This window comes from Felis catus, chromosome B1, assembly GCF_018350175.1.
Source record: "Felis catus isolate Fca126 chromosome B1, F.catus_Fca126_mat1.0, whole genome shotgun sequence".
Lineage (NCBI taxonomy): Eukaryota > Metazoa > Chordata > Mammalia > Carnivora > Felidae > Felis > Felis catus.
Window position 1 is genome coordinate 76,266,929 of NC_058371.1, and position 15,457 is coordinate 76,282,385.

The window sequence follows — 15,457 nt, forward strand, 5'->3', positions numbered from 1 at the left end:
TTTGAGAGAGTGTGCAGAAGCAGGGGTGGGGCAGAAAGAGAAAGAGAGAGAGAATCCCAAGCAGGGTTTGCACTGTCAGCACAGAGCCCGATACAGGGCTCAAGCTCCCAAACCATGAGATCATGACCTGAGCTCAAATCAAGAGTCAGGCATTTCACTAACTGAGCCACCCAGGTGCTCCAGATTTAGTATAACTCTTATGGGCCCTATGATTTGGGGAGTGGTAAATGAGCACTGGCTTTAAGTCACCAGCTGCATAAACCCCTAACAAGAAAGTCAGCCACTCCTTTGAAGTTTTAAAGCCAGGCAGTGAATTCTCATTTCTAGCTGTGAAAATCCCAGATGGCATCTTCTTCCAATATACAGCTGTTTTGTCTACATTGAAAATCTGTTTAGTGTAGCCACCTTCATGAATTACCTTAGCTGGATCTTCTAGATAACTTGCTGTGGCTCTAGACTTTTCTTCTACAGCTTCCTCACCTCTCTCATCCCTCATAGAATTGAGGACAGGTAGGGTCTTGCTCTGGATTAGGCTTTGGTTTAAGAGAATGTTGTAGCCAGTTTGATCTTCTATCCATATCAGCAATGAGGCTGTTTCACTTTCTTATCATTCGTGTGTTCACTGGAGTAGTAGCACTTCTCATCTCCTGTAAGAACTTTACCTTTGAATTCACAATTTAACTATCTTTTGTGCAAGAGGCGTGGCTTTTGGCCCATCTCAGCTTTCAACATGCCTTCCTCATTAAGCTTAATTATTTCTAGCTTTTGACTTAAAGTGAGGGATGTGTGACCCTTCCTTTCACTTGAGCACTTAGAGGCCATTGCACATCATTAACTGGCCTAATTTCAATATTGTGTCTCAGGAAAACAATTACAAGAGTAACATCAAAGACCACTGATCACAGATCAACATTATAAATATAATAATAATGAAAAAATTTGAAATATTAGAAGAATTACCAAAATGTGGCACAGGGACGCAAACTGAGCAAATGCTGTTGGAAAAATGACCGCAATAGGCTTGCTTGATGCAGGGTTGCTACAAACTTTCAGTTCGTAAAAAACTCTGTATCTGCTAAACGCAATGAAGTGCAATAAAATGAGGTATGCCTGGGGTCCCTGGGTGGCTCAGTCGGTTGAACATCTGACTTCAGCTCATGTCATGATTTCATGGTTTGTGAGTTCGAGCCCCACATTGGGCTCGCTGCTGTTAGCCTGTCAGTGCAGAGCCCACTTTGGATCCTCAGTCCTCCCCTCTCTCTCTGCCCCTCCCCTGCCTGCGCTCTTCCAAAATAAATAAATAAATATTTGTTTTAAATGAGGTATGCCTGTACTAAGGAGACAGTGGTGTCTTCTCTTTAGACCTATGAAATGCCAAAGCTATTGAAAAATACATATACAGTGATGAAAAAAAATTACCCTATTCATTTGTATATGCAGAGTCCTCTAGGGGAAGATGAATATTGGTGAGCAGACAGAGACCTGCATCTTTGCTGGTCGGAGGGGCCTAGTTGGGCTATGAGAAGGCCTAGTTGTCCACTGCAATGAGAATTTGGGGAAAAGGTCAGAGAGCAACAGAATGTAGAGCACTGAAGCGTCATGCATCTAGAAGACTAACTACCAGGTGGGATGATTGCCCCTATAAAAGTGTGTCTGGCTGTTCCTGCTAGATGGGGCTGGATGGCTGCTACAACATCTTCTATTTAATGGTCACAAAGAGAGGGTTCTTTGTAAAGAGAACAAGGGCAATGATGAAACCAAAGAAGCTGAGTACCCCTGGAAAGATGAGAATCAGAATTACGCTCACAAATAGGCCCGCTGAGCAGACCCCACATACTGATGTCCCCTACAAAGCCAGCAGCCAAATCACTCAAGCTGGTGTCCAACTGCAGAAAGTAAGATTTTCTTTAGGATTTGGCAGTAAGGAACACTGCCATCAGTCCATGGATGGCAGTAATACTAACCATAACCACTGGAATGTTGAACATAAGATCAGATCTAGCCATGTGGCCGTACCTAGGGCCAAAGTCCTGAATACCAGGGCAGCCAAGAAGCCCATGAGAAAGATAAAAGAAGCATATTTAGGTTTGGTTCCAGACCTAAGTAGATATGAAGGGGTGAGTTCATAGTGTAGAAAGCATATCGCAGAGTGGGACAGACACTAAATGGCAGCAAGTTCATGATGTAGCTGGCTAGATGCATATTTTTCTTTAATTGGAGCATAGTTTACATAAAATGTGTAGATACTAAGTGTACAATTCTGTGAGTTTTGGCAATTCTATACACTCATATCCATCAATAAATGCATAGAACATTTCCAGCACTGTAGAAAGTTTCTTGTCCCCTTTCCCAGTCAGTCATCACATCCTACTCTCCTCCCCTGCAGAGTCCATCACTGTTCTGATCTCTACCACCAAGATTTGTTTTGCTTGTTCTAGGATGTCATAAAAATGAAATAATGTAATATCTGCTCTTCTGGATTCTTTTGCTCAACATGATGATTTTGAGACTCTTCCACGTTGTGTGTAACAGTAGTCTGTTCCCTTTTATTCCTCAGTAGTATTTCATCATAAGAAAACATGATAATTTGTTTATCCATCTTCCTGTTGATTTTTTCCAGCTTTTAGCTATTATGAATAAAACTGGTATGCATATTTCCCCCTAAGCTTTATTGAGATACAGTTGACTAGTACTAACATTCTTAAGTCGTTTTGTACACATAGGATTTTATCTCTCTTGGATAAATATCTAGGAGTAAATTTGTTAAGTAGTGAAGTAGATAAATGTGTAATTTTATTAAAAAGTTGCTTCTTTCCAAAGCATTGTACCACTTTATACACTATTAGCAATGTTTAAGAATTCCAGTTCCTTCACTCCTTACCAGCATTTGGTTTTAACAGTCTGTTGGTATTGTCATTTTCCACCACTATAGTGAGTTATATCTTCTTTTGACACAAAACAGTTACAGTTCTGCAAACAGACTTAGAGCTAATGACACCTGCAGTGATTTCTCAACTTTGACTTCATGAATGGTCTTAGCATATGGAAGCTTACTACCCTTGCTTTCACACTTTCATTGCTTATCACAGCATTATATCCAACAGAGGATTAATCATCGATTAAATTGGTGTGAGTGGATATTTAATACTATTAAGGAATTTTTATTGAAATTTAGAAGTATGTTAATAGGATTGTGATTGTTTTCTTTTTCTTTTTTTTATTTTGAGAGAAAGAGAAAGCACAAGAGTGTGCAAGAGAGAGCCTGAATTGGGGAGGGGCAGAGAGAGAGAGAGAGAGAGAGAGAGAGAGAGAGAAAATCCCAAGCAGGCTCAACACTGACAGCGCAGAGCCCAATGCTGGGCTCAAGCCCATGAACCATGAGATCATGACCTGAGCTGAAATCAAGAGTTGAACACTTAAATGAATGAGTCACCCAGGTGCCCCAGGAAATAAAGCATTCAAATTAACTGATGGCATTTGGGCAAAACTTGCAATGAAGAAAAAAAATTAATTTATAAAATATTTTCTGAATTTGTGTGTATGCACCTGTGTGCCTCTCTGGCTCAGTCCGGGTGTACTAGTGTATATTCTGCTGCTAAACCTGAGGTTGATGTGTACATACTTGTGCTGTAATAAATGCTTGTAAAGTTTCAAAGAATATTCTGTCCAGGTCACTGCTACTTTTAGAGTAGACTCCCCTGCCATTTGCCACCAGTGGGTGGGCCAGGATTTAACACAAATTTCTCTACCCTTTGATGTCCAATATTTTCACTCCAATAGATGTCCTGTTGGTGAATCAGAACCTTTAGTATCTATAGGCCCTGACTGGTTTTTATCATACTCCCAACAGGGGTGTTTGATAAACTCCAATGAAATTCAGGGGCCTGCTCACCAAGTATTTTGGGGGGACTGTGTGGGTGGATCTAGAATGTTTAATCCCTGTAGTAACCAAGGCAGGTCTCTTTGACCTGCCACAAAAGGGGGCCCAACTCCTTGCTGGATGCTTTGAGTATTGGAGACCGTATGTGCTTCAGTAAATGGGCCTTCCTGTTCAAGTAAAAATTGCAGCAGCTTTAAGCATCTTCATTTTGCATGAAGTGAGTTGGGTAGTTGGGGTCACAGAATATGGCAATCCCCAGGACAGGGTCATCTCCTCTGGGCTGCCTCCTATCCTAGGTGATAATCAGGACAAAAGTTCTGGATGAAAGTGGGTATGGTTAGAGAAAAGATGAAATTATAAGTATCTCTGCTGGCACCTGAAGAGAAAACATTTTAGATCCTAGAAGGGAGGGAAAGACAGAAATTAACGTACTCTTTGTTTCATTCTCAGTCTTGGCGCTATTGATGTTCTAGGCTGGATAATTAGTGTTGTGAGGTGCTGCTTTGTGCATTGTGGGCTGTTTGGCAGTATCACTTGCCTCTACCCACTAGATGCCATTAACACCTTCCCCCCAGGTGTGACAAAAATGTCTGTGGACATTGCCAAATGTCCCCCGGAGATGAAATTGACCCCAGTTGAGAACTACTAACCTTGATCCAAAACTGCTACCTAAATCATGTGGCAGTTGCATCCAGCATGTCTGATCTTCTACTGGGTTTGTCATCTGTGTCCATGTTCTATGAAAAGAAGAAAACTCATAAAATGAGATGTGATTGGTTCTCAACTAGTTTTGCTATGCCTGGTGACAGCAGCAGCAGCTCCACACGTGAATGTGTTGTACAGACTCACCCATCAACACAACCTTAATTCAATCTGGCTGATCACATGCTTTTGATGTCTGAATGGCTTTGGGTAATACCAAAAATGGCAACTGGAGCTACAACTGTTTGGTGACACTGTCCATGTGACTTGATCAAACCAATGTGATGATAATCCAAATCAGGTTTAACAACAAATTCTGAGGTGAAGTGACCTGTGCCCCTTTGATTGTATTTCTGGATGGGGGAACAAAAATAAGTCATGAGTTGGCTCTCCCCTGGGGACAGGTGTTGCTTTTTTGCTCATCTACTGCCCATGTAATTATTGACAATGACACCTAAGTTTAAACTCTCTTGCATGGTTCATAATGCATAATGGCCTGGCCTTTGAATACATTATGGCTGCCTCAAATAAGAGCAACTACTACCCCCTTGGACTTATTCACAATTGGCTGAGTATGGAACCCTGGAAAGAATGACTGAGGTAAATACCACAGGTTGGCCTCATGCATTGCTTTGAATCTTGTTGACAATATGTGCTGTGAGATTCTAACCTGGTGACTAGTCAGAGTGGTTGATGGAGGAGCATATTCATGTGAAAATTGAAGTTTGGCTAAGAACATGTCAATTGTTACTCACTGAGGAGTGCATTGTGAGAGGCAGTCTGCCACAGAGTCCAAGTGTCCCTGCATGTTGTTGGGTATGCCAAGAATACAACTCTCTGCCTGCTCCTTACCTGACACATTTCTCAGGTTGGTGTTTGCACCTTGCAACCTTGAGGGATGATGTAATGTCTCCCCCTGGAAAAAGAGCAGACTTGCTTCCACTTAGTTATCCAAGTGCTGAATTTTTAGTGTTCCTCTTCTGTAATGCAACCCACTGTATGATGGATCCTTTGCATTACCTCTGTGGGATTTGAGGAGCATGGGAAACTGTCGCAAATGAACATGAAGCTTCGGCTATTGATATGCTGTGAGTAATAAAGTCCTTTTATTTCTGACTCAGGAGTCTCATATCTTTTGCCAGTATCCATGAAACTGTGGCAGACTAACTTTTTAAAAAGTTTGTAAGTTGGGTAAAATGTCAAACACTGCACAGATCCTGACACTTTCTCCTCCCCAATTATTTTGAAGCAGATCTCAAATATCAAATATAAATATCTCAGCATATATTTCTAAAATGATTCTTTAAAAAGAAAACAAGGGCACCTGGGGGGCTCAGTCAGTTAAGCATCTTAACTGAAGCATCTTCATTTCGGCCCAGGTCATGGTCTCCCGGCTTATGGCTGATTTGAAATGAGATTTTATGTAATGCATCTTCGAAGGTGTCTTGAAGGTGTTATGAAACACGTATAAACCCAGCAGTGGTATGGTGATATGAAACACATATAAACGTGGAAGTCTGCATTGTGCTGCACCTTAGTGTGAAGTGGTGAGTGTGCTGTGTGTGGTCTGTCACTACTCAGCTCTGCCCCTGTAGGGCAAAAGGCAGCGACTGACAATACGTAAAGCTGAATGAGTGTACTGTGTTCCAGTAAAACTTTGTGTATACTGAAATTTGAATTTCATATAATTTTCACATGTGATGAAGCATTTTTTTTATCCATATGAAAATGGAAAAGCCATTCTCACCTTGTAGGCCATCAAAAAACAGACATTGGCCAGATTTAGCCCATGGGCAGTAATTAGCTGACAAAATCACCCAGAAATACATCCCAAGGAGTTTATCACATGAATAGTTAGGGACCATAACGGCTGCCAGGAAATCACAGGCAAGGAAGTCCCCGATAAAGGGCACCAAATCAAGGGGATAGAACAAATGCTAAAAACTTTATGAAAACTACCCCCAAATAGAATTGAAGTTATATATTCACAGAGTGTACTGCATACCTGAGACTATTCAATCAGAACAACTACTACCAAGACACATTTTATAAACTTAATGGATTTAAAAAACGAAAATATTCTTTGGGCTTCTAGCCAAAACCAGGAAGTGACTTACAAGGGAAAGAAACTAGATTATCATCTGATTTTCCTTAGCAATCTTTATGCCAGAGGAAAATGTAGTAGTATATTTAAGATGCTCAAAGAGTCAAGGATGTTATATTATCCACTTTGACCGTTAGGTTGTTTTTTGTTTGTTTTTTTATATTTTTAATGTTTTTATTTTTTAAAGAGAGAGAGACACAGAATCCGAAGGGTATTATATCCCATAAAAGTGACTTTCAGGTATAAAGCACCCTGACAAATTGTACTAAACATGCAAGAACTCAGAAAGTACTGCCATGAGAACTTAGGAAGTGACCAGAGAACAAGTATCAAACAAAGTAACTATACAGCTATCAACCTAAGGACTGGAAGTGGGTATCAATGACATAGTTGTAGCAGTGAGACTACATAAGGCCTAAGAGGGAGAATAGAAGTAATGGCCATGTGCTCAATGTTAACAGCACAACCATAAAAATTCAGTGGGCTGTATGTCAAAATTTTTTTAAAACTTCTCAGTGATTATACTGGTAGTGGTGAGACTACTGTGCATGCAATGTGGGATAAATAATGATGGCATATTCTATTGTACCATTGTGACACTGAGAATCTCCATGCCTTTTCTAGCTTTTAGAGGGCATTCGCTTCCCTTGGCCCATGGTCCTCTTCATCAAAGCTAGTAATATTGGGCAGAATCTTCACATGGCATTATCCCAATCTCTTCTTTCTCATTTTTCCACATTTAAGAACCTGTGTGGGGCACCTGGGTGGCTCATTTGGCTAAGCGTCCTGACTTCAGCTCAGTCATGATCTCGTGGCTGTGAGTCGTTTAACCAACTGAGCCACCCCAGTGCCCCTTCAGTAACCTGTTTTTGAAGACTGCTGTATCCCTGGTTTTAACAGTTTTTGTTTTCCTATGAAAGACCAAAGTAAAATTGTTCCAATTAGAATCAAGTAGAGAAAAGCAAAGTGTGAATACTTAAAATCTATGTATTAAATGTATAAGGTACTTATGGGGCACCTGGGTGGCTCAGTCGGTTGAGCATCTGACTTGATTTCAGCTCAGGTAGTGATCCCAGGGTAGTGGGATCAAGCCCCAAGTCTCCACACTGAGCATGGAGCCTGCTTAGGATTCTCTCTCCCCCTCCCCCTGTCCTCCCCCACAATCTAAAATAGTAATAAAAAATATAAGATACTTAAATGGGAAACAGAATTATCGTTTACAGTTTTTTACTGGATGGATGTTATCCACCTTCAAGTTGGCCTAGAAGATAACTTGATTAAACCCACCATCAAACAGTCCAAACCATTTAAAGTTCAATCACAAGGGTACCTGGGTGGCTCAGCCGGTTAAGCGTCCAACTTCGACTCAGGTCATGATCTCACAGTTCATGAGTTCAAGCCCCACGTTGGGCTCTATGCTGTTCACACAGAGCCAGCTTTGGATCCTCTGTCCCCCTCTCAAAAATCAACATTCTTAGAAAATTCAACCATACATTCTTTTTGGAACCATTTTCAAATGAACCCTTCTAAGAACTATGCCAAGCCCTATTCAGAGATGTAGCAAATTGGAGCTTAACTGTTGACTGTATCATTAAATGATGTCCAACAAGACAAAAAATACCATTTATCTCAATTCCTGGACCCTACCCTCAATATCCACTCTTTTGACCTAACTGTCCACCTTGGAAAGGAAGCCCCTGTCATTTGAGATCCAAATGTTTAACTAATGTAATGTTTTTTACTGAAAGCATTTACTTCTTCACTATGGGATATTAATAGGGAATATCATTCATTCCTTTATTCAACAAGTATTGAACTTCTAGGCACTGGAGGTTTAGCAGTGAACAAGACCCCCCCCCCCCCAAACAAGCAGTCTTCCTGGAATATTCTAGTAGACATAAGTAAAAGGGAAACTATACCTAATTCATCCAGGAATAGTGAGGACAGTCTAGCTAGAAGAGTTAGAGACATTGTAGTAAGAGGTCAGAGGCAAGATCACATGGGCCTTGAGTCATCTAAATTCCACAAGAGGGGGAACCTCAGGAGACTAGGTAGTTAACAATCCAGGTAGTAATGGTGGCTTGCTTAAAAGTGATTGTAATGGAGATGGTAAGAAATGGGGAGATTCTCTATTTTGAATAAACTGAAATGATCAAGGATGACCAGAGGATTTTGGCCTTCAATATAGGAGTGTTTTGGTTACACTGTGATCTGGAATATCTTTTATTTTTTTTTTAATGTTTACTTTTGAGAGAGAGGGAGTGGGGGAAAGGCAGAGAGCAAGGGAGACACAGAATCTGAAGCAGGCTCCAGGCTCTCAGCTGTCAGCACAGAGCCTGATGCTGGGCTTGAACTCACAAACCTCAAGATCATGACCTGAGTTGAAGTCAAGCCTAACTGAGCTGCCCAGGCACCCCTGAAATAACCATTTTAGACATATCCAATGTGAAAGGCCTATTTTACATCCAAAGATATCAAGTAAGCAGTTGATAGACAAAACCTGCAACTCAAAGAAAGGTGTAGGCTAGAAATAAACTGGAAGTCAGTTTGAGATACTGAATACTAGGGGCGCCTGGGTGGCGCAGTCGGTTAAGCGTCCGACTTCAGCCAGGTCACGATCTCGCGGTCCGTGAGTTCGAGCCCCGCGTCAGGCTCTGGGCTGATGGCTCAGAGCCTGGAGCCTGCTTCAGATTCTGTGTCTCCCTCTCTCTGCCCCTCCCCCGTTCGTGCTCTGTCTCTCTCTGTCCCAAAAATAAACGTTGAAAAAAAGAATTTTTTTTTAAAAATAAAATACAGAGATACTGAATACTAGGGAGAGTATGGCTAAATGTCCAAGGACCAAGCCTTAGACCTCCTCTGAAGTCTGATGAACTAGTAAGAGTAGCCACTAACATAGGAAATCTGAGGTAAGATTCTGGAAGAAAATCAACTGTCAAATGTCACTAAAAGCAAATAAAATGTGGGTCATGAATGGACCATTTGGACTAAAAGTCACTGGTAATCTTGACAGCAACAGCTTTTGGGGGTGTCCAATTGCATTATTCACAAGCAAAATTAGAGGGGGACACCTGGGTGGCTGTTGGTTAAGCACCCGGACTTTTGATTCCAGCACAGGTCATGATCTCTTTGGTTCCTGGGATTGAGCCCTGTGTCATGCCCTGCACTGAAAGCCTTGGGATTCTCTCCTTCTCCCCCACTCATACACGCACACTCTCATTTTTTAAAAAATAAAAAAAGTAGTGTTACAAAGAATGTGGTTAAACATCAAACTGCTTATCACTCCCAAAAATATATATGGTTAAGTTCTCTGAGCTTTGCTATAAGGGAGTAGGGTGTTATCTGGAAGGGCAAACTTCAGTATGTATGCTGATGGAAGGGATTGGTTAAGCAAACATTGAGAAACATGAAAACAGCTACAGCTATGAGCTTGATTAGACAAGAAGGCAAAAACCTGTTTATATATACATAGACGGTAGGGTGGAAGTAACGGGAATTTGTGAAATTCTCTTCTCACCCAGTTTAAACATTCTTCAGGATTTTAAGGTCTTGAGCTGATCAAGAATGAAAAGTTGGGAGGTGAAAAGGACTAGAACAGAATGGGTAAATGACTAAATACTGGATAGTGGACAGCATCAAATGCCCACTGATTCACAGGTGATCAATAACCAATTTCTCTAGTCAAATTCAACTTCGTAGTAAAGGTGAACAGTGTGCTATTTTACTATTGGGAAATGAGCACTTGCATAAAAAAAAAAAAAACTAAACAAAATTAACAGGCTCTTCTCATTGCTCAGTGTAGCAGAGTGGTTCTCCAAGTGTGGTCCCCAGCCATCACCTGAAAACTTGTTTAAAATACAAGTTTTCAGGGACACCTGGGTGGCTCAATTGGTAGAGTGCCCAAGTGGACTTTAGCTCGGGTCATGATCCCAGGGTCCTGGGATCAAGCACCACCATCAGGCTCTGGGCTGAGCATAGTGCCTGCTTGGGATTCTCTCTCTGCCCCTCTCCCCTGCTTGCATGTATGCTCTAAAATAAAAAAAAACATTTAGAAAAAGCAAGTTTTCAGGTCTCATCCTACAACTACTGAATAAGAAATTCTGGGGGCAGGGCCCTACCATATTTTAACAAGCCTTTTAGATGGTTCAAGAACCATTTAAAAACACAGGCCATACAGAAAAAAGATTTCATTAACCATCCATAGCACTACCATCCAGATCACTACAGCTTGAAATAGATGACTACCCTTTCACAGCTATTTAGTAACTAAGAGCAATAGATAAAATCCATGAACGCTTCAGAAGAGTTCACATCACTATCAGTTCAAAACATCTGATTCACCAAGTGTATATTACTCAAAAATAATGATCAGAAATTAAACATCACAAATAAGATTTTTTATTTGTCACCATTAAATGTCTGAATTTTAAACAGATTCTTGGACTGGTGGCTCATATCCATCAGCTCGCTCAACTTTAGCACCGGTCTCATCCCCAGTAGCTTTTCCAGAACTGCTACCTTCACCATGAAGCTCCATGAGCTTTCCCACTAAAAGAAAGAAAGAAAATGTTATAGCATACCACTGTCTTAAAACAATAGTCCTCAAAACTATAGAACCACAATGGGGGGGGGGGGGGAGCCATCATCTGGCCTCAAAAAACAAGACACCAATGTACTCTGTTCACACAATTTCTTTCTTTACGTATTTTCACTTACATTCAAACTTGGGCTTCTTCAGCATTTTTACTTTTCTAACGAAGACATCATGAAGTGGATAAATAGACTGACAAGCCTTCTCTATGTCTTTTCCGATGCTGTCTGGAATCCTGCAAAACAGTAATGACAGAAAAGAATAAACCTATACATTATTATACCCACCTCATTTAATCCACTTAAATCCTCTTGTAAGAGTCTATTATTGCCCGTTTACAGGTGGACTTTAAATGATCCAAATTATACAGCTATTTAAATGCAAAGTTAGTATTTGAGCCTTCTGCTTTTTTTGTTCCACCCTCTTAGCCAACTGCATGGGAACATCAGAAAAATGTTTTAACAGTTTTATCAGTGAACATCATCTGGGACCGAAACATTTTGTCATCATCTATTCCCATACATCATTGACTGCAAAGTTTTGTCTATTCAGTTTATTTTCTAATTAAGGCAACGGCATTTCTTTTGCTTCAAGTCTCACCATCTGCCATGAGACTGCTTGATCCATAAGGATGAAGAAACCAAATCACATTTACTTAGCACTTAGATTTCATTTCAAGGGATTTAGCTAGACAGTTTCACAGACAGGATTAAAACACAGGTTTGACTCTACCTAGTCTCATATGCTTTCCTTCATCTGAGGGATAACCAGAGATTCAGGGTTATGTTGTATAATGAAAAGAAACACTTACAATTTATTGACAACTTCTTTCAAGTCATTTGTCTGCACCTCTCGGGTCATGATTTCCATCATCTTTTTCCGAATTTGGCGGACCTGTTGGTGCTGAGCATAAGAGGTCTTCCGAATCTGATTGTTGCGTTTTTTAGTAAAACCGACACAAAAGAGACGAAGCAAATACCCATCGGTAGTTTTGACATCAACGTGAGCTTCAATCATGGTCTAGAGAAAAAAAGATATTGTACCAAGTTCAATTTAAAGCCCTCAATTTCTAATACAAAAAAACTAGAGGATCAAGTACTTATTTTATAATATGAAGTATAACATAAACTACATGCCTAATTTACGGAATTAACTTCCCTGAAGTAAACTTACTAACAGTTACTCCAAATGTTACTATCCTTCGTATCTAATTAAATACTAAGTCCTCCCAACTCTCCTTCTCATCCCCATGTAACACTTCTATCCCCATCTCAACAGCACCCAGCACTCCCATACCTTTTATGTATGCAATGCCAGCCTTTTAACAGCCTACCCTTCCCACCCATCAGCCCTTCCCACCCAGTGGAACAAGATGAGAAGATGAGAAAGATGAGAAAATAGATGAGAAAGATGAGAAAATAGGTTTGAAGACACTCTACAATATGGACATCTACACTTACTCCTCCTTTTTAAAAAAATGTGTTTGAATAGGTTAAATATTAACACTAAATATCTGTATTTTTAAATGTCCTTCCTGTCCCAAACTAGAGCCATGCTGAGGATTAGATATTCAATTTCACAACTAAAATGTAATTAAAAATCCGTTAACTATTCATATCACTCCACAAAGTTAAAAAACGAAAACTACCTTAGGTAGCAACAAAAATTGAATTACCTCCTTGCAATTTGTAAATTAGTTTAATAATACACTTCTAGCAAAAATACCTTAAACTATCTCCAGAAATTCAACCATAAAATCCTTGGGGAATGTCAGAAATAAACCTAACAGTATAATCAGTGTATCAGTATCATTTGGGACCAAAACATTTTGTCATCATTCATTCCCATAAACAAAATGTCCCAAAACTGAATGGTTAGCCAGACACATCTGAACCAACGTAGTTATTTCCTGTAATAACAATACTGACCAGATGGTTTGTGTCAAGCTCTTTGCTTAAGCATGTTTCAGTGGCTTTTATTTCACCTTAACTCCAAGAAGTGATACTCTTACCTACATTTTAGATAAAGAAATCAAGGTTTGGCAAAGCTTTAAGTTGCTTGCCAAAGACAACACAGCTGGGAAATGGAGCAAAGACTCCAACCTCACACCAGAGGCTCTGCCACTCTTATCATGCTACATTACAAGAGAAACAAATGCACCAATGAACCTTTTCACTATAAAATTCACTAGATTTTGAGTTTCAAAGATATGCCAAAGACAGACAAAATTGAAAACCTGCACCTAGACATACCCCAACCAACAATCCACGCAGCAGAAAAACTAACTCTGATAACCCAGTACTAAACCTTGAGAATAAATCTTGAACTCCATTTAAACAAGAAGATGGCTTGCTCACAGCTTTGCTCAAATTCAGGAGTGCCACTTCCAGAGTCAGAACTCAGTAAAGACAAGAAAACATCAAGAATTTAAAATGAAACTTACTTCAATTTCATAGTCATTATAACATCACATCCTTGGCCACGCATACCACAGCACCAAGCACTCTGAGGAATTTTTGTTCTCACCTGCCATTTTTTGACCATGGAGCACATTTTGTCCCGGGTAAGATCCATGCCATGGAAATTAGTCAGGCAGTTTTTGCCCTGAACATCTTCAGTAATTAGCTTGAATTTCCTAAATGCAACTTCATCATTCTGCAAATCAGCCAGGCTTACTTCAAACACACGACCCTTAAGGCCATCAGATGCGATTTCTATAAAACAAAAATTGTCGTATCATTAACGTTAGGAACCACATAAAGTCAAGCCAACGAAGAAATGTTCATGCATAAAATTGAACTGAGAAATCAGAAAATTTATGGTACGTTACAAAAACCCTAACTTTTGTTAACCAAATCCATTTGAACACCAATGACCTGACTATGCTCATTAGAAGCTCAAACTACCCAGGCACGTTTTCTTAATGATTCTAAAAGCACCACCTTTCTTCTACAAGTGTCGCACCAAACACAAGCACCAACAGTGGCCAAAGCTGCAACCAAGAACTGACATTTCCTTAAGTTCTCCCACCACAGGACCACCAGCAGACCTTAAGTAAAGAAAAATACAAAACGAGCATAAAATACTCACTGGTTCCTTGAGTTCTCGTGACTAGTGTTTTTCCAATATTTCTTATATTAAACATTGCTGGTGCCTTTACATCATACCAATCTTTCTTTGAAAATGGATCAACCCTGTAATTTAAAAAACATTTACATTAAGTCTTACCGTAAATCACGTTAATTCTTACTAAGTTTTTATTTTTAAACCGATTCCTCATTCTAAGGATTGTAAAAGGCTAATAACTAGCACGTAAGCAACTGGAGTATGTAAGACTCTAGTTCTCAGTGAGGTGAGGGGCGCACATACAAACCTATCTCTTCCCCACGATGTCTGCTTCATTGTACACACACCGGACACCTTGAAAAAGCTATGCCATAAACATACACACTCCCCACCATCGGTTTTTCCACTACATAAGCAGCACTGCTTCAGAATAACATGCAGGTCTCTTGAAACACTGCCTCTGAATAACATGCACGTCTCCTGAACTTCACTGGTGCATGAAAACTCCTACTGGTAACTCAGAATCTTCAGGGACTCACGAGAGCTCTTAGGAACTCCAAGGTCCCACCTGCCCCAAAGAGAGGAAGGGGCGCGCGGTCCTGGGCAAACGAGAATGACTTCCTCAACTCATATAAGTAGCATCGCTTTCCCGTGGAGTTTACAAAGCCAGGGAGCACGCAATACCGAACACGCCAGTCCCGAGTAGCGACGCCAATTTGGCTCACAGGAGTGCGCACAAGACCACCAAGGCTAAAGGAAAGGAACCTGCCCGCGGCGACACAGAAAACCCAGATCCACAAGGCCACCGTGCGAAGGTTCCCAACCAGGCACGGCGCGCAATCCAACTGGCATCCTCGCCATCCGGCACACGCCGCCATCCAGAACCCGCCCGCCGACACCAGAAGAACGCCAAAAAGCTGGGGGCCAAAACAGAAGCCACTTACACTTTCTTCTTGGCTCCCTTTTTGCCGCCTTTCGTAAGGCGCTTGTTCTTGCCTACCGCCATGGCGCTGCTCAGGGAGCCAAAAGGGCGGAAGTGTAACTCGCGCGAGAACTTAGGCGTACGGGGCTAGGCGTGCCATCTACGTGACCTTCGATATTGCGTTTTTCCGGCCCC

At 40.8% G+C, this 15,457-nt stretch overlaps 1 protein-coding gene and 2 non-coding genes across 4 annotated transcripts; all 3 read right to left on the reverse strand.

Annotated features, from left to right (window-relative positions):
- Positions 1-11,058: 11,058 nt before the first annotated feature.
- On the reverse strand, positions 11,059-15,441 carry RPS3A (ribosomal protein S3A). 2 transcript variants are annotated; one of them, XM_003984944.4, is made up of 6 exons: positions 15,285-15,441; positions 14,365-14,468; positions 13,801-13,988; positions 12,086-12,294; positions 11,400-11,509; positions 11,059-11,231 (listed from the first exon to the last, which is right to left on the reverse strand). In XM_003984944.4, exons 1-6 carry the CDS (start codon positions 15,344-15,346, stop codon positions 11,110-11,112), a joined length of 795 nt encoding a protein of 264 aa, XP_003984993.1. In that variant the 5' UTR covers positions 15,347-15,441; the 3' UTR covers positions 11,059-11,109. The 2 variants fall into 2 exon arrangements, with proteins under 2 accessions (XP_003984993.1, XP_044911715.1); XM_045055780.1 differs by lacking the exon at positions 15,285-15,441 and adding an exon at positions 14,648-14,691.
- Positions 11,716-11,789, reverse strand: LOC111560343. Its single transcript, XR_002742088.1, has one exon. It is a non-coding gene; the product is annotated as a small nucleolar RNA SNORD73 (small nucleolar RNA).
- LOC111560342 lies at positions 13,041-13,117 on the reverse strand. The gene has a single exon (XR_002742087.2). It is a non-coding gene; the product is annotated as a small nucleolar RNA SNORD73 (small nucleolar RNA).
- Positions 15,442-15,457: the final 16 nt, after the last annotated feature.

Bases quoted from the DNA above. Each gene is read 5' to 3' on its own strand.
- RPS3A (XM_003984944.4), bottom strand. From the start codon at position 15,346: ATGGCGGTAGGCAAGAACAAGCGCCTTACGAAAGGCGGCAAAAAGGGA. The intron at 12,295-13,800 runs GTGAGAACAAAA...TTTTTTCTCTAG, and splicing joins CCATGGTCAAAAAATGGCAG to ACCATGATTGAAGCTCACGT. The intron at 11,232-11,399 runs GTAAGTGAAAAT...TCTTTCTTTTAG, and splicing joins GAAGAAGCCCAAGTTTGAAT to TGGGAAAGCTCATGGAGCTT.